Source organism: Hemitrygon akajei, chromosome 1 (assembly GCF_048418815.1).
Source record: "Hemitrygon akajei chromosome 1, sHemAka1.3, whole genome shotgun sequence".
Lineage (NCBI taxonomy): Eukaryota > Metazoa > Chordata > Chondrichthyes > Myliobatiformes > Dasyatidae > Hemitrygon > Hemitrygon akajei.
The window spans coordinates 83,256,671-83,278,938 of NC_133124.1; the positions used below are offsets into that span (position 1 = coordinate 83,256,671).

The window sequence follows — 22,268 nt, forward strand, 5'->3', positions numbered from 1 at the left end:
AGACAGAGGAGCTGAATTGGGCTGTTTGGCCCATCAAGGCTGATCCATTTTTCCCCTCAGCCTCCTCCTTCTCAACCTCGGCCTTAAATACACCCAGTGACCTGGCCTCCACAGCCGCCTGTGGCAATGAATTCCATGGTTCACCACACCCTGGCTAAACAAATTCCTTCTTATCTCCATTCTAAATGATCTATTCTGATGAGGCAATATAATTTGGTCCTAAACTCTCGCATTATAGGAAATATCCTCTCCACTCTTATCTATGCCTTTTACCATTCGAGAGGTTTCAATGAGATTCTTGCCCTCCCCACTCCTCATTCTTCTAAATTCCAGTAAGTAAAGGCCATCAATCGCTCTTCATACTATAAGACTTTCATTCCCAGAATCATTCTTGTGATCCTTTTCTGAAAGCCCTCCAATGTCAGCACATCCTTTCTTAAGTAAGGAATTGCTCACAACACTCTAAATGAGGCCTTACCAGTGCCTTAAAGTCTCAGCATTACATCCTTGCTTTTACATTCCAATCCTCTCGAAATGAATGCTAACATGGATTTGTCTTCCTCGCCACCGACTCAACTTGCAAACTAACCTTTAAGGAATCCTGCACGATGACTCCCAAGTCATTTTGCATGTTGGATTTTTGAATTTTCACCCTATTAAGAAAATAGTCTACACTTTTATTCCATCTACCAAAGTGCATGACCACACACCTTCCGATACTATTCCATTAGCCACTACTTTGTCCATTTTCCTAATCTATCCAAGACCTTCTGCAGCCTCCATTCTCCCTCAACACCTCTTACCCCTCCACCTATCTTCCTATCGTCTGCAAACATGGCCACAAATCCATCATCCAAATCATTTTTTAAAAAAAGCGATCCTAACACTGACCCTCTAGAACACCGTTGGTCAGAGGCAGCCAATTAGAAAAGGTTCCCTTTTTTCCCACTTTAGCCTTGTGCCAGTCAACCAATATTCTATCTGTGCTAGTACTGGTTTCTTTTCTATAATACCATGGGCTCTTATCTTGTTAAGCAGACTCACATGTGCCATCGTGTTAAAGGCCTTCTGCAAATCCAAGTATACAACATCGACAGATTCTCCTTTGTCTATCCTGTTTGTTATTTCCTCAGAGTTCCAGCAGATTTGTCGGGCAACATTTTCCCTTAAGGAAACAATGCTGACTTTAGCCTTTTTTGTCATGTGCCTCCAAATACCCTGAAAATACATCCTTAATTGACTGCCAACATTTTTCCAACCACTTGAGGTCAGGCTAACTGGCATATATTTTCCTTTCTTCTGCCTTCCTCTCTCCTTGACGAGTGGAGTAATATCTGCAATTTTCCATTCTTCCAGAACCATTCTAGGATCAAGTGGTTCTTGAAAGATCACTACTAATGCCTCCACAATCTCTTTAGCTGCCTCCTTCAGAACCTTGGGATGTATTCCATCAGGTCCAGGTGACTTATCTACCTTCAGACCATTCAGCTTCCAAAGCACCTTCTCCCTAGTAATAGCAATTACACTTATTTCTACACCCTGGCACTCCAGCATACTACTAGTGTCTTCCACAGTGAAGACTGATAAAAAATACTTATTCAGTTTATCTGTATTTCTTTGTTCCCCCCATTACCACCTCTCCTGTGCCAAGTTTCATCAATCTAATGTCTCCTGTTACCTTTCTTTAACTCCTTATATTTCATCTCTCTCCATCCCCGTCCCCCGCCCGGCTTTTTCTTTTTCTGTTGGTTTCTACTTTTCCCAATCCTCTAACTTCCCACTAATTTGTGCTCTATTATATGCCCTTTCGTTTGTTTTTATGTTGGCTTTGACTTCCCATGTCAGCCATGATTGCATCATCCTGCCTTTGGAATACTTAACAACACACATGCAATGCTGGAGGAACACAGCAGGCCAGGCACCATCTATAGAACAGTGTACAGTTGATGTTTCATGCCGAGACTCTTCATCTTGTGTGTGTTGCTTGGATTTCCAGTGTTTCCAGATTTTCTCTTGTTTGTGTTTAGAACACATGCTCTTCTTTGGAATGTATCTATCCTGCGCCTTCCGAATTGCTCCCAAAAACTACAGCCATTGGTACTCTGCTATCATCACTGCTAGTATCCCCTTCTGGTCAACTTTGGCCAGTTCCTTTCCCATGCCTCTGTAATTCAGTTTATCCACTGTAGTACTGATACATCTGACTCCTCTCAAACTCAGGGTACATTCTATCATATGATCACTGGCTCCTAAGGGTCCCTTTACCTTAAGCTCCCTAATCAAATCTGGTTCATTATACAACACCTAATCCAGAATAACTGATCCCCTAATGGACTGAACTACAAGCTGCTCTGGAAAGCCATCTTGTTGGCATTCTACAAATTCTCTCTTGGGCTTCAACACCAACCTGATAATCCCAGTCTACCAGCATATTGAAATCCCCATGTCTATCGTAACATTGCCCTTTTGACAAGCCTTTTCTATCTCCCGCTGTAATTCTGGCTACTGGTCAGAGGCCTTTATATAACTCCTATCAGGGTATATTTATCGTTTCACTTCTTAACTCTACCCATCAGGATTCTACAACTTCCAATCTTATGTCACCTCTTTCTAGGGATTTTTTTTTTACCAACAGAGCCACACATCCCCTCTGCTAACATGCCTGTCCTTTTGATACAACGTGTATCCTTGGAGATTAAGCTCCCAGCTTTCAGCCATGATTCAGTGATGCCCACAAAGTCATATCTGCCAATCTCAAACTGCGCTACAAAATCATCTACTTTTTTCCATATACTGCGTGCGTTCAAATATAAAACCTTTAATCCTGTATCCAGTACCCTTTTTGATTTTGTCCCCCTTCTACACTGCAACTCATCCCACTGAGGACAATTTTGCCTCACCATCTGACTTCTTCCTGACAGTCTCACGATACACTGTCTCGGCTTGTAAACTAACAGCCCTATCCCTTCCTCTATTAATCTGGTTCCTATCCCACTGCCAAATTAGTTGAAACCATCCACAATAGCTTTCGCAAATTTGCCTGCAAGGGTTCAGGTGTAACCCGCCCCTTTTGTACAGGTTGTACCATCCCCAGAAGAGGTCTTAATGATCCAGGAATCTAAAACCCTGCACCAGCTTCTCAGCCACACATTAATCTGCCAAGTCATCCTTATTCTTGCCCTCTCTGGCACATGGCACAGGCACTAGATGTCCTGCTTTTTAGCTTTCTACCTATCTCACTAAATTCTTTTTTGAGGACCTTCTCACTTATCCTGCCTATGTCATTGTCGCCAGAATATATCAAGACTTTTAGCTACACACCCTCCCCCTTTAGAATGTCATGAATGCAATCCAAAATGTCCCTGACCCTGGTACTTGGGAAGCAACATACCATCCAGGAGTCTCTATCGAGTTCACAGAATCTCATGATCTCGTGTCTACTTCTCTATCACTTCTGCAGTCCTCTTCTCCCCTTTCCCTTCTGAGCCACAGCCCCAGAGTCAGTGCCAGGGACATGGTTAGTGTGGCTCCCCCCCACCCCTGGAAGATCGTCCCCGTCCACAGTATCCAAAAAGGTAAATTTATTGTTGAGGAGAATGGGCGCACAACACAGGTACTTTGCATTGGATACCTATTTCCCTTCCTTCTCCTGTCAATAGCCTATTTTCACTCTAACACTCGCACAATAGCAGCTCTGCTCATTCCTGCTTTGTTTTTATTTGCCTTTATTAATATGTGTGGCCCACTAGGTAGAAAATTAAGAGGCAGGACCTCTAGGATTGTAATGTCAGAACTATTCTGTGTGCCATGTGCTTGTAAGTACCGTATAAATCAGGAAGATGGGATGAATGAATGTAGGAGGCAGCGCTTCCAGTTTTTGGATCGTTGGGATCTTCTGTGTCATGGGTGACCTGTACAAGAAGGTAAGGTTGTTCCTAAATTGGAGAGGAACCAGTACATTCACGGGGATATTTGCTGTTGCTGGTTGGGAGTATTTAAACTAATGAGGTACGGATGTGCAATGCAAAATGACAGCAGTCCACATGCTGCACTGTCTTCTGTTGAATAACAAATGGTCAAGTCCACTGGGATGAGTAGGTAAAAGCAAGGAGCACGATAGTGTATCTAGGCCCAAGAGCCCTGCAGGTAAAGTGGATGACCTGAGAGATGGATCAGCTAAAGGGATGATGATATTGTTGAAATCACATACACATGGTTGAGGGCAGGACTGGTGGTTTGATGTTCAAAGATGCAGAAAGTCCATGTGTGTCTGGGAAGGAGAGAGGCACTATTAGGGAGAACATTATGAAAATACTTGGGGAATATATCCTGTAGGGATCAACCCAATTAGGTTCTGTGGGGAGAACTACAAGAAAGGGGCAGTCACTTTGATGGGGTTATACTACAGTCCTCTCAATGGCCTATAAATTAGAAGAAAAAATACAGAGACTGATTACAGAAGGGTTCAAAAGCAATATGGTTATACTAGTAGAGGACTTTTAACTTTCCCAATATTGACTGGGGTAGCTTTCATGCAAGAGGGAGTCATAGACGTGGAAAAATGAATCACAGAAACAGGCCCTTTGGCCCATCTAATCTGTGCTGAACCATTTAAACTGTCTACTCCCAACAACCTCCAATGGAACCATAACCTTCCATATCCCTATTGTCTGTGTGCCTATCCAAAGTTCTCTGAAATGCTGAAATCGAGCTCACATGGACCACTTGTGTTGACAGTACATTTCATACTCTCCTGATCCTCTGACTGAAGATGTTTCCCCCACGTCCCCCTTGAACTTCTCACATTTCACCTTTAAGCCATGACCTCTACCTGTAGTCGCACTCAACTCAGTGGAAAAGGTTTGCTTGCATTTACCCTGTCTGGACCCCTCATGATTTTGTATACCTCTATCAAATTTCCTCTTGGTTTTCTCTGTTCTAAAGAATACAGTCCTAACCTTTTCAATCTTTTCTTATAACTGGAGTCCTCCAGACCAGGTAACATGCTTGTAAATTTTCAACCTTGTTTACATTTTTCATGTAGGTAGGTGACCAAAACTGCATACAGTACTCCAAAATAGGCCTAACCAACGTCTTGTACAACTTCAACATAACATCCCATCTTTTGTACTTAATACTTTGATTTATAAAGGCCAATGTGCCAAAAGCTTTTCTTAATAACCCTATCTACCTGTGACACCACTTTCAATGAATTATGTACCTGTAATCCCAGATCACTTTGTTCTACCACACTCCTTAATGCCTTGCCCTTGGCTGGTCCTACTGAAGTGCAAAACCTTGCACTTGTCTGCATTAAATTCCATCTGCCATTTTTCAGCCCATTTTTCCAGTTGATGCAAATCCCTCTGCAAGCTATGATAGCCTTCCTCTCTGTTCACTACACCCCCAATCTTAGTGTCATCTACAGATTTGCTGATCCAGTTAACCACATTATCATCCAGATCATTGATATAGGTGGCAAACAAGAAAGGACCCTGCACCAATTCTTGCGACACACAACTAGTCACAGATCTCCAGTCAGAGAGGCACCACTCTACCACCACTCTCTGGCTTCTCCCCCAAAGCCAATGTTTAATCCAATTTACTACCTCTTTCTGAAAGCCGAGTGACTAAACCTTCTTCACCAGCCTCCCATGCAGAACCTTGTCAGATGCCTTACCAAAGTGCATGTAGACAGCATCCACTGCCTTGCCTTCATCCACTTTCCTCGAAAAACTCTACAAGATTGGTTAGACATGACCTACCATTAACAAAGTCATACTAATCAGCACATGTCTATTCAAATACTTATATATCTGGTCCCTTGGAATAACTTTCCCACAATTAATGTCAGACTCACCAGCCTATAACTTTCTCTTGCATTTCTTGTACTCCATGAGCACGTCACATGTTCCTACTTGCCTATACCTGTAATGCATCTCCTGTTTTTCACTGAACTAGGGCCTCAATATCTCTTGAAAGTTCCCTACACTTGTTATCTTTACTCTTTATTCTGACAGGCACATACAAGCTTTGTACTCTCGAAATTTTGTTTTTGTAGGTCTCTCACATTCCAAGTACACCTTTGCCAGAAAACAGCCTGCCCCAGTCCACAACTGGCAGATCACTTCTGATACCATCAAAATTAGTCTTCTCCAATTTAGAATCTCAACCCGCAGACTAGACCAATCTCTTTGCATATTTACTTGGAAACTAATGGTATTGTGGTCACTGGATCCAGAGTGTTCTCCTACAAAACTTCTGTCACCTGCCCTGTCTCATTCCCTAATAGCAGACCCAGTATCACACGCTCTCCCATTGGGACTTTTACGTACGAATGAAATCACTTTAATCCCTCCCACTCTGTCACATCTAAAAGAATGGAACCACAGAATATTGTGCTGCCATTCCTACATCTAAGTCTCACCAATGGCTACAGTGTCGTAATTCCAGATGTTGATCCATGCCCTGAGCTCATCCACCTTTCCACAATACTTCTTGCATCGAAAAATATCACAGCTCAGGGCACTGTGCAGCACAAACAAACCTTCCTGCTAGGATATTAGTCCTAATATCCTAACTGTCCCTTCTGTGCAGGTTCCACCTTCCTTGGAAGAGAGTCGATGGTCCAAAAATCTTATGTTCTCTCTCCTACACCAACTCCTTAGCCAGATATTAAATTGTATAATCTTCCTAGTTCTGGCCTCACCAGCAAGTGTCACGGGTAGCAATCCTGAGATCACAACTCTGGAAGTCCTGCTCTTCTCGTAGCACCTAACTCCCTGAACTCACTATGCAGAACCTTGTCACTGGTCCTACCCATGCCATTAGTACCCACATGCACTGGAAGGATTTGGAAAACAATTAAGAGAATGTGGAAGTGATTCACCAGGCTAATATCTGGAATGAAGGATTGAAGTTATGAGGAGAGATTGGATAGGCTGATGTTTATTTTCACTGTAATGTAGGAGGCTGATGGGTGACATTTATGAGTGTTTAAGGGCAAAGAGTCATAGATCACTACAGCACAAACAGGCCCTTCAGCCCCTCTAGTATGTGCCAGCCAGCATCCACCACTTCAGCTGGCCGTTGCTTACTTGCACCACCATCTGAGTGAAGAGGTTTCCCCTCAGGTTCCCCCTAAACATTTCACCTTTCACCTTAAATCTATGACCCCTGGTTCTAGACTCACCCAACTTCAAGGGGAAAAAGACTGCATGTATTTACCCTATCTATACCCCTGATAATTTTGTATACTTCTATCAAATCTCCTCTCATTCCCCATGCTCCAGGGAGGCCAATGTACCAAATGCTCTCTTTACAACCCTATCTACCCATGATATCACTTTCAAGGAATTATGTCTGTATTCCCAGATCCCCTTGTTCTACCACATACCTCAGTACCCTACCACTCACCATGTAAGTTGTAACCTGGTTTGTCTTCCCAAACTGCAATACCTCACCTGCATTTAATTCCATCTCCCATTTTCCAGCTGGTCCAGATCTCAGTACAAGCTTTGATAGCCTTCCTCGCTCTCCACTATCCCTTCGATCTTGATGTCATCTGCAAATTTGCTGATCCATTTTAATCATATTATCATTGAAATCATTAATATGATAACAACATACCCAGCACAGATCCCTGCAGCATGCTACTAGTCACAAACTCCCAGTGAGAGAGCAGCATCTACTACCACTCTGTCTTCTCCCACTGAGTCAATGCTAAATTCAATTGACTATTTCATCCTGAATGTTAGGCAACTTAACCGTCTCGACTAGCCTCTCATGAAAATTTGCTAAAAATCCTTGTTAAAATCTCTGTAGACAATGTTAATTGCCTGGAAAAGCTGTTTGGATGCAGCAATTATTTTTATTTACACAAATTCAAATATTGATATAATTGTGAATTCATTTTTCCCCATTTAGTAGCAAAGAAATGGTGCAATAAACTAATTTCTTTTCCAGGGAACAAAACCCAAAATGAACTCCAAGGAAACCAATTCAGCCACGCAACTAGTAAAAACAGAAATGGCAGTGAAAACAAGGACGTCTTTGTCAGAAAAATTAACCAAAACTGGGTCAGTAAGAAAATATTTGCTACAAGTCGTTAAATTAGAGTACAATATTGGTCTCATTCAATCTATCGTTTCTCCAGTGAAGTATAACAAGTTTTGCATTCTTAGCTGCAATTTTTGTTTGCATCTTACTTGATAGGCAGCGTGGCACACGGCAACAGCGACTTTTTAGATCTGGTGCTACTTTAATTTAGTTTTTTTAAATTTAATTTTAAGGCATAATTAGGGTTTAGGGCAATGGATAACAGAACAACTATCTACCATTGCCAGATACTGCTATAATACAGAGATCGTCCAAAAACAAATCTTCATGAAAATCTGCTGGTTAGATTGCGCGACCTCGATTTGCCGAGGGAATCGGGCCTGCAGTCCTTGGAGTCGCCTGATGCCGATGGCCAGAGGTGGGAAAATCATAAGCGATGTGTGAGGAAATGGAAGCAAGGCGAGTGGGCAGGAGTCAGTGCCAGGAAAAGAGCAAGCCCTAGCCGGCCGGCTCTCCCGTCCATTCTGCTCTCCAATGGACATTAAATTGGACTACATCTGTGGCAACGAAATACTCGGCGGGAGTACAGAAACGGACGGAATCCCAGACACCTCCATTCAGCTGTTTATTTATGTAACAAGTTTTCCCCCCAAGCCATCGGACTAAAAACCTACTGCCCTCTTCTGTGCCTATTGTCTTGTTTATTATTTATTGTAATGCCTGCACTGTTCTGTGTATTTTATGCAGTCCTGGGTAGGTCTGTAGTCTAGTGTAGTTTTTGTGTCAGTTTACGTAGTTCAGTGTAGCACCATGGTCCTGAAAAACGTCTCGTTTTTACTGTGTACTGTACCAGCAGTTATGGTCGAAATGACAATAAAAAGTGACAACTTGTTATCTTTAATAGCAGAAGCCACCTAAGTGTAGTTGACACTATGTTAAACACCTGTTTATTGTGAACATTGCTGTTTGTTTGATTTTGTCATAGCCTGAAATGAATTAATTATTCATTTCTCTTTACCATAGTCTCCATCTCCTAATCATGAATATTTAGGTTTCATGAATCACAGGTTAATATTGAAGAAAGCCACAATGACCACTTTTTGCAAGAATAGTACATATATGCCCAGTTCCCACTGAATTTCAGTTACCTGTTCAACTCAAGTCCCTCATCCTTAGAATCATTCTGATAAATCTGCAAACCTCCTTAAAACCTTCTTTTTCTGTTGTAGCATTCAACACTTAAAACCAAAACTCTGCTAGTTCTGGCCAAATGAATAAATAGACAATAGACAGTAGGTGCAGGAGTAGGCCATTTGGCCCTTCTAGCCAGCACCGCCATTCACTGTGATCATGGCTGATCATACACAATCAGTACCCCGTTCCTGCCCTCTCCCCATATCCCTTGTCCCCGCTATCTATAAGAGCTCTATCTAACTCTCTCTTGAAAGCATCCAGAGACTTGGTCTCCATGGTAGGGCATTGAAGAATGCAGTAGAACAGAGTGATCTAGGAATAATGGTGCATAGTTCCCTGAAGGTGGAATCTCATGTGGCTAGGGTGATGAAGAAAGCTTTTGGTATGTTGGCCTTTATAAATCAGAGCATTGAGTATAGGAGTTGGGATGTAATGTTACAATTGTACAAGGCATTGGTAAGGCCGAATTTGGAGTATTGTCTACAGTTCTGGTCACTGAATTATAGGAAAGATGTCAGCAAAATAGAGAGAGTACAGAGAAGATTTACTAGAAAGTTACCTGGGTTTCAGCACCTAAGTTACAGAGAAATGTTGAACAAGTTAGGTCTTTATTCTTTGGAGCGTAGAAGGTTGAGGGGGGACTTGATAGAGGTATTTAAAATAATGAGGGGGATAGATAGAGTTAACGTGGATAGGCTTTTTCCATTGAGAGTAGGGGAGATTCAAACAAGAGGACATGAGTTGAGAGTTAGGGGGCATAAGTTTAACACGAGGGGGAATTTCTTCACTCAGAGAGGGGTAGCTGTGTGGAATGAGCTTTCAGTAGAAGTGGTAGAGGCAGGTTCGATATTGTCATTTAAGTAAAATTGTATTATAGGTATATGGACAGGAAAGGAATGGAGGGTTATGGGCTGAGTGCAGGTCAGTGGGACGAGGTGAGAGTTAGCGTTTGGCACGGACTAGAAGGGCCGAAATGGCCTGTTTCGTGCTGTAATAGTTATATGAATGTTTTGTTAAGTTTCACCACAAGTACTTTGCACTTATTCTCTCTGCTTTTGTTTAGTCCTAGTATCCTGAATGTATTTGCAGTATATCTCCTTTTTTTTAACCTACCCTGCAATGGAGATGCTGTTGATGGTCAGAGTCATACATGTATGACTTTTGGCTCAACTTGTCCACAATACTTCCTCCAAGCTGGTCCCTTTTGCTTGCATTTGGCACATAATCTTCTAAAACTTTACAATCTATGCAACTGTCCAACTGTCTTTTTGAAATTGTTATTGTACCTGCCTCAACCACTTAGTTGCCCCACAAGTTCCTTTTAAATCTTTCTTCTCTTACCTTAACTCTATGTCCCTCGTGATTTTATACACCTCTGTAAGATCACCTCCTCCTACAACTCAGTTCTTCAAGGCAAAACACAAAATGCTGGAGGAACTCAGCAGGCCAGGCACTCTCTATGGAAAGGAATAAACAGTCGACGTTTCAGGCTGAGACCCTTCATCTGTCCCTCAAGCTTTGACAGTATCCTTGTAATCTTTTCTGCTCTGATTCCAGTTTAATAACATTTTTCTCATAGCAGGGCAACTGAAACCAAAGACAATACTCAAAGTGCGGACTCAGCAGCACCCTGTACAGTCGCACCATGACCTGTAGTAATACCATGGACTCTTATCTTGTTAAGCAGCCTTACGTGCAGCAATTTGTCAAAGGGTTTTTAAAAATCCAAGTAAACAACATCCACTGACTCTTCTCTGACTACCCTGCATGTTACATCCTCAAAGAATTCCAACATCCTTCCTGTGATAGAGTGACACACAAAACTCCAAGTGCTGCCTAACCAAAGTTTTATGTAGTTGCAACTTGACTTTTTCAGTCAAAGTTGAATTTATTTTCAGGTGCATAAGTCCACGCTTATACAGATGTAATCAAATATTTGCAGAATATTTTTACAAGAAAAAATACAATCCCAACAAAAAGTCAGTTTTAAGACCATAAGATACAGGAACAGAAGTAGGCCATTTGGTCCATCGAGTCTCCTCCACCACTCATGCGCTGATGCAATTCTTCCAGTTTTCCCCACTCCCCTGCCTTCTCCCCATACCCTTTGATGCCCTGGCTAATCAAGAACCTATCTATCTCTGCCTTAAATCCATCCACTGATTTGGCCTCCACAGCCGCTTGTGGCAACAAATTCCACAGATTTACCACTGACTAAAGTAATTTTCCACATCTCTGTTTTAAATGGACGTCCTTCAATCCTGAAGTCGTGCCCTCTTGTCCTGGACTCCCCTACCATGGGAAATAACTTTACCATATCTAATCTGTTCAGGCCTTCTAACATTCGGAATGTTTCTATGAGATCCCCCCCCACCCCCGTTCTCCTGAACTCCAGGGGTTACAGCCCAAGAGCTGCTAGACGTTCCCTTTCATTCCTAGAATGAATCCTCTCCAATGCCAGTATATCTGTATACTACTAAAACTCTTGTGCTCTGTTGTCTGTCTGACCTCCAATTAATGCAAATAGTGCAATACACCGGCACTATTTTTGGCTAAATCAACTTAAATGTGCTAACATACAGAATGCAGGCAAAGTTCAGGGATATATATTCGTATAAAATTGCTCACTCACCAAAATCAACAGCCCCGCTTTCACCTGAGAGCCGATGTCAGCCATGATGGAAACCATGACCCGACACCAAGGTTCATGCGCATGGCCAGCCTTAGAAGCGACTCACAATGTTCACAGCAGCGACACCAACCGTAGCAAAAGGGCAGGGCACCTCTATTTAAAGTGGTCACATTCTGTTAATCACCATCAGCATGTGCAGGATTGGGACAGATCAAACTGCAACCCATCAATAAAAGATAATTAAATCTTATTGTAATTACATACTTTGAAACACCCATCAACCCTTTGCTGCAGTCAAAGGACAGCGGTGACTATATCACGTCCATTTAGGAGAGCGCCAACTACATCATCAAGAATAATAAGCATCCTGGAGGCTTTGGTATTACCGCTTCATATCTTCTATCCAGCATTAGGGTAGAAAAAATGGTCGGCCTAATTATGCCGCGTGGAAAGAGAAGGGGGACATTATGGTCAAGGGATGACGCCAAGCGTTGTCAGAAAGTGGCAAGGAGAGGGAGAGAACAAGAATCGGATGAGGCCAAGGCCGCACGACTCCATGATCAAAGGGTCAGGACAAAAAAGATGAGAGAAGAAGAGACCGAAAGGAGAGGCATGCACATCTCCAGAATGACAACAACTGGCACAGAAGGAGGAGAGAGGAAGAGACAAAGCTGAGAAATGCACGTCTCCAAGATCAGAGACAAGGAACAAACAGCAGAAGAGATGAAAAGATGGGGCTGCACGACTCCAGAATGACAAAAGCAGACACAGGAGGAGGAGAGAGGAAGAGTCAAAGGAGCGGAGAAATACACGTCTCCAAGATCAGGGACAATGAATAAACAGTGAAAGAGATGAAGAGATGGCGGATGAAAGGACTGCACGTCTCCAGAATGACAACAAGATGCACAAAGGTGGCAGAACAACCAGAAATGATACCATCAAAGAGTCGTTTGTTAAATGAGGTGGAGCTATATTTGCCTTGCTATATGTTACTCTTTAACAAAACTGAGGTTTTCTTCAATTTCCAAAGCAAAGCAATACCAATAGCATTCAGGAAAATGTAATGTTCATTCTGGTCACATTAGATTGCACTACCCTTCTCTCAAAGGGTGCCTCAACGGGTCACCCCGTTGTCTAGTCCAAACTGCTCAAAGAATCCCAAAACTGCACAAATTTTAGTGCAAAGTGGTTATGGTGTTGCTATACTGTAGCATTTAGAGTTATGCCAGTTGGTTCAAGAACCAAATGATTGAAGATAAATAGTTGTTCTTGAACATGGCTGTGTGGGACTTCAGGTTCTGTATCACCTATCCAATAGTAGTTGCAATAAAATGGCATGGCATAGCTGGTGGGGATCTTTGCCTTTTTGCAGTGTGGGGGGATACATTAGGCTGAGTCCACTATTCTGCAACACCTTGTGTTCCTACACGTTTGAATTGCCTTAAAAGACTATAATACAACCAAACAGGATACTTTTAACAATATGTCTACAGAAGTGTGTTATTTCTCAATTATGTTCATTTCCATGCTGTTTCTCCCATCAATCTTTTCAAATTTTAAATATTTATCAAGTTTTTTAAAAGCCAAAATTAAATTTATATTATTCATACTTTCAAGCAGTACATTTTAACTCATAACTATATACTGCACAAAGGTTTCCCTTGCATAACCCCTAGAAGTTATTCTAATTTGATTCTGCATCCTTTAGTCCTTAAACCATGCTATAATGGGAACAGTTTGCTATTTACATTATCTAAGTAGGTCTAGATTTGGTGCACTTCTGTCAATTAGTTTAGTCTTCTCTGCTCCAAGAAGAATATTAGTTTCTGTAGTCTGACCTCACAGCTGAAATTTCCTTTACTTAAGTAATTGCTTTCTTATGCAGATATTTATTAATGCTCCCCCTTTAGAACAGTACTATATACTGTATAATTTGCATTATTTATGTCAAAATGTTATAATTTTGCACTTCTGCATTGTTTCCTAGTTGTTAAATATTTGCTCTTGCCACCAGCTTCTTGAATTTGCCTTCCCTCCTTGGACTTTAACTTACTTTCATTCTTTGTGCCATCGTTGAAGTTTGAAACTTTGCCCTACAGACGCATGTCTAACTTCAAAAATAATATTTGCCCCAGTACAAAACAGTGAAGAATGCCAATGCCTACTTCATTTCAACTGGAAAAGCTACTGTTAATCACAACCCTCTTATGATCCTGACTGGTTGCATCATAGCCTGGTTTCGAAACACCAATGTCCATAAAAGAAAAAGTCTACAAAAAGCAGAGGGTACAGCCCAGTCTATCATTGGGGGAAAAAACCTTTCCCTACCATTGAGCACATCTACAAAGAGAGCTGCTGGAAAAAAAATCAGCATCAAGGACCCCCACCATCCAGGCCATGCTCTTCTTATTACTACCATCAGGAAGGAGGTACAGGAGTCTTGGGTCCCACACCACCATGTTAAGGAACAGTTATTACTCTTCAACCATCATGCTCCTGAGCCAGCTTCAGTACTGACCCAATTCCACAACCTATGGGCTCACTTTCAAGTTCTCTGCAATTTATGTTCTCAATATTACTTATTCCTTATTTAACTATTATTATTATTATTATTATTATTATTATTATTATGTTTGTATTTAGAGTTTGTCTTTTGTACTTTGGTTGTTTGTCCATCTTTGTGTTGAGTTTTTCATTAATTGTTTCTTTGCATCTATTGTGAATGAACCTCTGGGTAGTATATGGTGATATACATGTTCTTTGATAATTTAGACATTGAACGGGGGTCCCCCCTTTTTCTAAGCCAGTTTTTTCTTTACCAGTGCTGTTTTTATTCCTTGAATTTCTGTTTAGCAAATCATCCATTTCTGTGGAAATCCATATATAGCATACCTGTGCAGTTAATCATTTTCCAAATATATCCTTGGCTTTCATTCTAACAAAATTATCCTTTTGTTTTGAAACTTAATAGGGAGAAAATGCGTTGCTTGTTCAGAATTGTTTAGTTTGTTCCATTGTTGCATTGAAAGTTCTGTTTCTGTGGCATGAAAGTATTGCAAAAGTTTGTGAGTATAATTTAAATTTTGGTATTTGTAGGCGAGAGGTGTCATTCAAAGGTGTCTATGCTCCTGATGATTCGTACTCATTCCCTATAACACCTGTTCGGGAGTCAAGCACATTAAAGGTTCATTTACGTAATAGTTCCTCCGTTGCACATTCGGTGAGTTTCTCTTTCCTGTAAGTAAGTTTAAGCATAGTCTAAATTGAGGATATTATTTTTAAGTTGTGTCACAGCATACTTGTGCTAAATTATTTAACAATAGTATTGCAATATACAAAGGCAAATGTGTTTCTTCAATTGAATGACAAACTCATTACATGATCCTCTGAACAGAAAAAGTACTGGAAGTTCCCACTCTTCTCACGCAGATATTTTCCCGCAGGCAGTGTATTGTGTTGACCTGCTACACTTTGTAGGTCCACTACCATTTGTGTTTGTATCGTTGACTGGAGAGCTTTGTTTTTAAGTTGTGTTTAGAAAACTGGTTTTTAAGTTTCAAATATTTACTCATCTGCTTATTTGGAATCTTGTCAGCGGATCCTAGGTATAGATAGTATTGTTGATGCAGAAATTACTGATGTAGATCAGCTTAAATTATTAATTAATGTAATATCACTATTGTTAGCAAAGCTAATTTCTAATTGCCCTTAGAAAGGAAATCTTAACTTTTGAATTAGTGCTGTCTGCCAAATAATAAATGGGGAGATCTGAGATTTGAACTTGGGCACATTGAAGGGACAATGATGTATTTCTAATTCAAGTTAGTGGATAACTTGGAGGGTCTTGTAGATGATACCATTCCCAGTCATCTGCAGCCTTTGTTCATCAAAATCATAATGGTTGGGATTATTGTTGAAGACGTTATTGGTTTGGAATGCACTGCATTGTAACCATAGTACCCAAGTGGTAGAAAGGATTTACATTTAGGATGTAAGGTGACAATCAAGTGGATTGCTATCCCAGAATGTTACCAGACTTCATTAATTTTAAACGTTGACTAGTTTTAAAAAAAATATTTAGATATTAAGATGATCTTCACCATACTCAACTGTTTCAAACCTTTAGAAAATTCCGAAGACCATCAGACCATAAGACATTGAGTTAGGCCACTCAGATCAACAAGGCTGCTCTGCCATTCCAACAAGCTTGATTTATTATCCCTCTCAACCACATTCTCCTGCCTTTTCCCTGTAACCATTGACACCCTGACTAAGCAAGAATCTTATCAGCCTCTACTTTAAATATACCCAATGACCTGGCCTCCACAGCTCTCTGTGGCAATGAATTCCACAGATTCACTAACCTCTGACTAAAGAAATTACTTCTCATCTCGTCGTTAACTGGATGTTTTTTCCATTCTGGGCCTGTGCCCTCTGGTCCTAGATTCAGCACTATAGGAAACATCCTCTCCAAATCCACTCTATCCAGGCCTTTCAATATTCACTAGGTTTCACTGAGATCACCTTATTTCTTCTAAATTCTAGCAATACAAGCCCAGAGCTTTCGAATGCCCCATGTACATTAACCCTGTCATTGCCACAATCATTTTCATGAACCTCCTCTGAACCTTCTATGCCAGCATATCTTTTCTTGGATAAGAGGTCCAAAACTGCTCACAATACTGCCAAGTATGGTCTAACCAATACCTTATAAAGCCTCAGCATTACACCCTTGCTTTTGTATTCAAGTCAAGTCCTCTCGAAATTAATGCTAACATTGCATTTGTCTTCCTTACCACCGATTCAACCTGCAAGTTAACCTTTGGGGTATCTTGCCCAAGTCCCTTTTGCACCTCTGATTTTTTTTATAATTTTCTCCCCACTTAGAAAGCAATCTATGCCTTTATTCCTTCTACCAAACTGCATGACCATACACTTCCCTACACTATATTCCATCTGCTGTTTCTTTATCCATTCTTCCAATCTGTCCCAACTCCTTCTGCAGACTCCCTACTTCCTCAGCACTACCTACTCTCCACCTATCTTTGTATGTCTGCAAACTTGGCCATTCAAATCATTGACATGTAGCATAAAAAGAAGCAATCCCAACACTGAACCCTGTGGAACACCACTAGTCACTGGCACCAACCAGAAAAGGCCTCCTATATACCACACTTCGCCTCCTGCGAGTTAGCCAATCTTCTACCCAAATTAGTATCTTGCCTGTAATACTGGGCTGTTAATCTTGTTAAGCAGTCTTGTGTATGCAGCATCTTGACAAAGGCCTTCTGAAAATCCAAATGAACAACATCCACTTTATCTCCTTTATCTCTTTATCTCCTGCCTAGTATATCCTCAAATAATGCAACAGATTTGTCAGGCAAGGTTTTTCCTTCAGGAAATCATGCTGACCTAGGCTTATTTTAGTATGTGTCTCCAAGTACCCTGAAACAACATCCTTAACAATTGACTGTAACATTTTTCCTACTACTGAGGTCAGGCTAACTGGCATATATTTTCCTTTCTTCTGCCATCCTCCCTTCTTGAAGAGTGGCATGATATTTGTAACTTCCTTTTAACTTTCTGTGCAAAGAAATAACTTCTCGTCAGTAATAAATAGATAACCCTGTGCTATAGAATAAGCATAGAATAGTACAGCACAAGTACCTGCTCTTCAGCCCACAGTGTAGTGCTGACTTTTTAACCTACTCCAAATCAATCTAACACTTCCCTCCCACATAGCCTTCCATTTTCTTTCATCCATGTAATTATCAAAGAATCTCTTAATGTCCTCAATGTATCAGCATCTACTATACCCCCGAAGTGCCTTACCGTGCTCTTTTTAAAAAAAATCTACCTCTGACATCCCCTATACTTTGTTGCCATCACCTTAAAATGTGTCTTCTTGTACTACCCATGCCACGCTGGGAAAAAGGAGATATCTACCCACTATATCTATGCCTCCATCATATTTACTCTCGTTCTTCTTTGTTCCAATGAGAAAATCCTTAGCCCTAGCTCTCTTCATCCAATATACTCTTTAACCCAGGCCCCAGCTTAGAAATCTCATCTGCATCCTTATGTATGAGGCCACTAGAACTGAACAGGATACTCCCAAGTGTGGTCTAGCCAGAGTTTTATAGTGCTGGAACTTTTGCTCATGGCTCTTGAACTTAATCCCCAATTAATAAAAGCCAACATAGCATATGCCGCCTTAACCATCCTATCAACTTGCATGGCAACTTTGAAGGATCTGGGGACTTGGAATTGAAATGAATTGACTTCGTTTCATACATCCTTCACATACATGAGTAAAAATCTTTGTTTTGTCTCAGTCCAAACAGTCAATGTAACATAGAAATACACTCCAATCCCAAGATCGCTCAGTTGCTCCATGCTGTTGAGAATCCTGCAATTAACTTTGTCCTCTGCCATGAACTTCAACGATCCAGCATTTATCACTTCGCACTTTCAGGCAGCATCAGTCTCTGGAGAAACTGAATTTCAGATTGAAGACCATTTCCGTGATTCTAGTCAGGCCAGGAAAAAGGAAATCTTAACTGACTATACATATCCAAAAGATAAAGGTGCTATGATGTTTTAAATCGTGAGAGAAAATTACATTTTGTATTAAATCGATACTTTGATAGATCAAGTAAATTTTGTTTTCATGCAATAAAACATTGTTAATGAAATATGGTCTAATTTATTTCTCAGAGATGATAGCACCAGCTGCTTTTGCTATAACATTCATTCTAATCAAAATCTATTTTTTAAAAACAAGAACTGTATGTTCTAAATCAGCAACTTAATTAGAAAGAACCATGTCAGTTTGAGGAAAAAGATAAGTGTTTGACGGAAGATGATAAGCAAGTGTTTATGATTTCAGGCAAAAAGGAAATAACAAGTTTTTAAAGATAAGATTCAGTGTACCTGAAGCTTGTCAGTAGCTTCATTGGGAAAAGTGCTGGGGTCAAGGACTTGGGTTCTTGGCCCTTAATTGGTTGATTCCATTATGTAAACTTTTGGTTTTATTTGCAAGTTGTTTATTGATCCTATTCTTAATCAGTTTGTTTGCATTGTGCAAATTACTACTGGGAATAATTACAAATGGCAGTGAAATCTTTAATTTAGCCCAGTTTTTATTTGCACATAAGTTTTCTAAGAAAGAAGAATAAATGAGCTGAAAAACTGATAATGCTGTTAATAGAGTGATGCATGTGAATTTGATTTGCAGTCTTGCTTCATGCCAATAACTAAAATGGTGTTCAAAAGCTTTTCCGATATGAAGTTTGACACCATTGCTGATAACTTAAGCTATTAGGTAAAACAGTAATTTTAAAACGAATGTTTGGAATGAGCATGTTTGTATTTGCTTGTGGCTATGCTAATGCTTTTGATATTGATTTGCAGCTGAAGTTTGTAAATCCCAGAGAACCATTTTATATCAAGCATTCCAATTATTCATTGCGGTGAGTGACCGATAAGAAGCGCAAAATAAAAAGAAGCAAATTAAATTTCAAACCTCGAAGCTTTGCAGAAGATTTGGGTTCTCTTCTTGACCTTTGTGTTTATATTAAGTTATTTGCTTCATGCTTTCATTGCAGAAGGGAATACATCTTTCTGTGTGTTGGACAAAAGATAGAACATGTGTGTGTATAATTCTCATTTATTTGGAACAGAGTAAGCTCCAAAGCTGAGCAAATTAAAAATCAATGATAAGCAAAATGAAATGCAGTGGAAAAATTGCTTTAGTATTTCAAATTTGACTGCACCCTTAATTTAAAAAAAAGAAGTCCAAAATGAAATTGATTCAATAAAACATTTTCTTTTACCCTTCCCTGGGATGTGGTTACTGAAGTAACATGTTTTACCAAATCCCTGACTGAGATTTCCAAATAACTATTGATGAATTTATTATCTTCCTGATAGGAGAGTTTGCCATGAGTTTTACACTCGCAAAGGCTTTAATTGCAAAGTAATTTGGAACACCTTGTGGACTTATAAAGCATGTTTGCTTCTTGATCTCTCCATGTCCCAGAAGTTGCAGAAGGTCAATGCAAGATAAATTTGGATCTTCAGTAGGCTCTCTATTATAGTGTACCAGCATGTAGATTTCTTTCAGTCTTTCCCTTTTTTGTTTCTCACTAACTTCCTAATATGGCATTTGTGATCTAAAAACAATCTAACGTATTCCTTTCTCCTCCTTATTACAAAATAGGTGGAAATAATTCTGTCCATCAGCTACATACTAGTTTCCAGCAGACCTATCCTGTCATTCCTTTGGATCTCATTCTCAATAATATACCCCTCAACTGCCTTTCCATTATTTCTCTTGCCTACTTTAGTGACAATTTACAGTATCTATTTAATCTACTGTCCAGTACATCTTCAGATGTGGGTAGAAACTGGAGCACCCAGAAGCCCATGTAGTCACAGGGCAATTTTACAAACTCCCACAAATAGTACTCAAGGTCAGAGTCAAGCCTGATCCCTGGGCTATGAAGACACAGGGCTAACCACTGGACGATCATGTTGCCCTGCATTTCCTCCCTATAAGTCTTTATCTGTAATTAAAATTTATCAATTGATGAGAAATTGGAAGAATAAAGCTGATAATTTTCAATTGGCCTAATCTCAAGATACTTTTAAAGTTCAATTTTCTTGGTTTTAATAGGTTCTTAACTGAGAAAATAAGATTGTTGCCCACATTTTTGTAAACTATCCCCTCAGAACATAGGTCCTCATAAACATTTCAATTTGATTTTCCCTTAATCTTCTACACTTAAGTTAAATGCAAGACCTATTTAACTTTCCTTCATAATTTAATTCATCCAGCTTCACTGCATTACATTGTGAATCTGCAAAGATACTTGAACTGAATGGGGTGTAACCTGAACTTTGTATAACAAACATCATCTATCCCTTTATTTCAGTGCTTATTGAAATTAAAGTCAAAATTCCATTCACATCTTTTTTAAAAACACAAAATGCTGGCAGAACTCTGCAGGCCAGACAGCATCTATGGGAGGAGGTAGTGACGACGTTTCGGGCCGAGACTCCTGATGAAGGGTTTCGGCCCGAAACGTCGTCACTACCTCCTCCCATAGATGCTGTCTGGCCTGCTGAGTTCTGCCAGCATTTTGTGTTTTTATTTATTTCCAGCATCTGCAGATTCACTCGTGTTGTCACATCTTTTTTAAGTTGTTTCCAGGCTTGGACCTCAGTTTGGTGTCTCTCCACAACAAGACAGAATGGATTTCTTACAGTAGTATTACATAGTACTTCTCAACCAAATGTTCGCCCCTATTTCAAGACTTGTAGTATTTGAGGGGGCATAGAGTGGGTTTTGGTGTTAATTAACAGTTTGTATGTTACTATTCTCCTGCTTTTCACTGTTGGATAGATAATACATACACAGACCAGCCAATTTTTAAGAAAATTTTATTAGTCATAAGGTTTTGGGGGAAGAAAACTTTGCTTCTTGTTGTTTTCATTTAACATCTGTGCTATTTTGTCTAGTGCTCAACACTACATCAATCTGCCTGTCCAGTTCAAACCACAGTCAGAAGGAAAATTCGAAGCACTGCTCGTGGTACAAACAGATACATGTGGAAGTATCCCTATCCGACTTGTTGGTGAATCTGTTACAAAAGAATGAACATAGAACTGCATTATCAACTTGAAGTACCTGACTGAAGAACTAACCTGGAGATAATATTTGACACTCTAACATAGTGTAGAAATCTTGTAACAATATTTAAAAAAGCACCTTTTGTATACAAAATATAAAACTGTAATTTGTAAATTTAAGCTATTTATACACTGGTGCTATTTTGATTTAACACCATCACTGTGACTTTTCAAAAGTATTTTGGTAAATATTTGTACCATACTAAATTAAAAACCCCAGCATTGTGTGGCAGGATTCTGCAGGTTTCTGCTCTTTCCTTCAGTGTTGTATAACAAATTAATTTGCACAAACTTTTATTTTTTTGGCTGTTTTTATATTTTGATGTATATTTGAAATAAAGTTAATGTATATTTATTTATGTTTTTGAGATTTTTTTGTTTCAAACTGAGTAGAGCATAAATCCAATAGAACTGATATTTCAAAGGTTCATTTTATTGTCAAAATGTGCATGTACAATACATCTCTGATATTTGTCTTCTCCAGATAGCGAGGAAATACAGAAAGACCATGGGAGTGTTGAAAGGAAAGGCATTAACTCCTTCCCTCTGCATGAAAAAGAAAAAGAAACAAAACTTGCAAACCCCAAAATTCCCCACCACCCCCACAGAAAAAAGTAACAATAGCAATAAATCCCCAACATTTCCCTGCAGGAAAAAAAACAATAACAATCCACGACCCCCTCACTTGCAG

General features: G+C 40.0%; 1 protein-coding gene across 4 annotated transcripts in view; it reads left to right on the top strand.

Moving 5' to 3' along the window:
* The window catches only part of cep192 (centrosomal protein 192), a 200,383-nt gene extending 178,451 nt beyond the window's left edge, over positions 1-21,932 (top strand). For all 4 annotated transcript variants that reach the window (XM_073046717.1, XM_073046708.1, XM_073046697.1 and 1 more), the window contains 4 exons: positions 7,966-8,078; positions 14,981-15,104; positions 19,298-19,356; positions 21,407-21,932. In XM_073046717.1, the coding sequence (XP_072902818.1) occupies positions 7,966-8,078; positions 14,981-15,104; positions 19,298-19,356; positions 21,407-21,545 (435 nt within the window). In that variant the 3' untranslated portion in view covers positions 21,546-21,932. The remainder of the gene's footprint in view (positions 1-7,965; positions 8,079-14,980; positions 15,105-19,297; positions 19,357-21,406) is intronic.
* Positions 21,933-22,268: the final 336 nt, after the last annotated feature.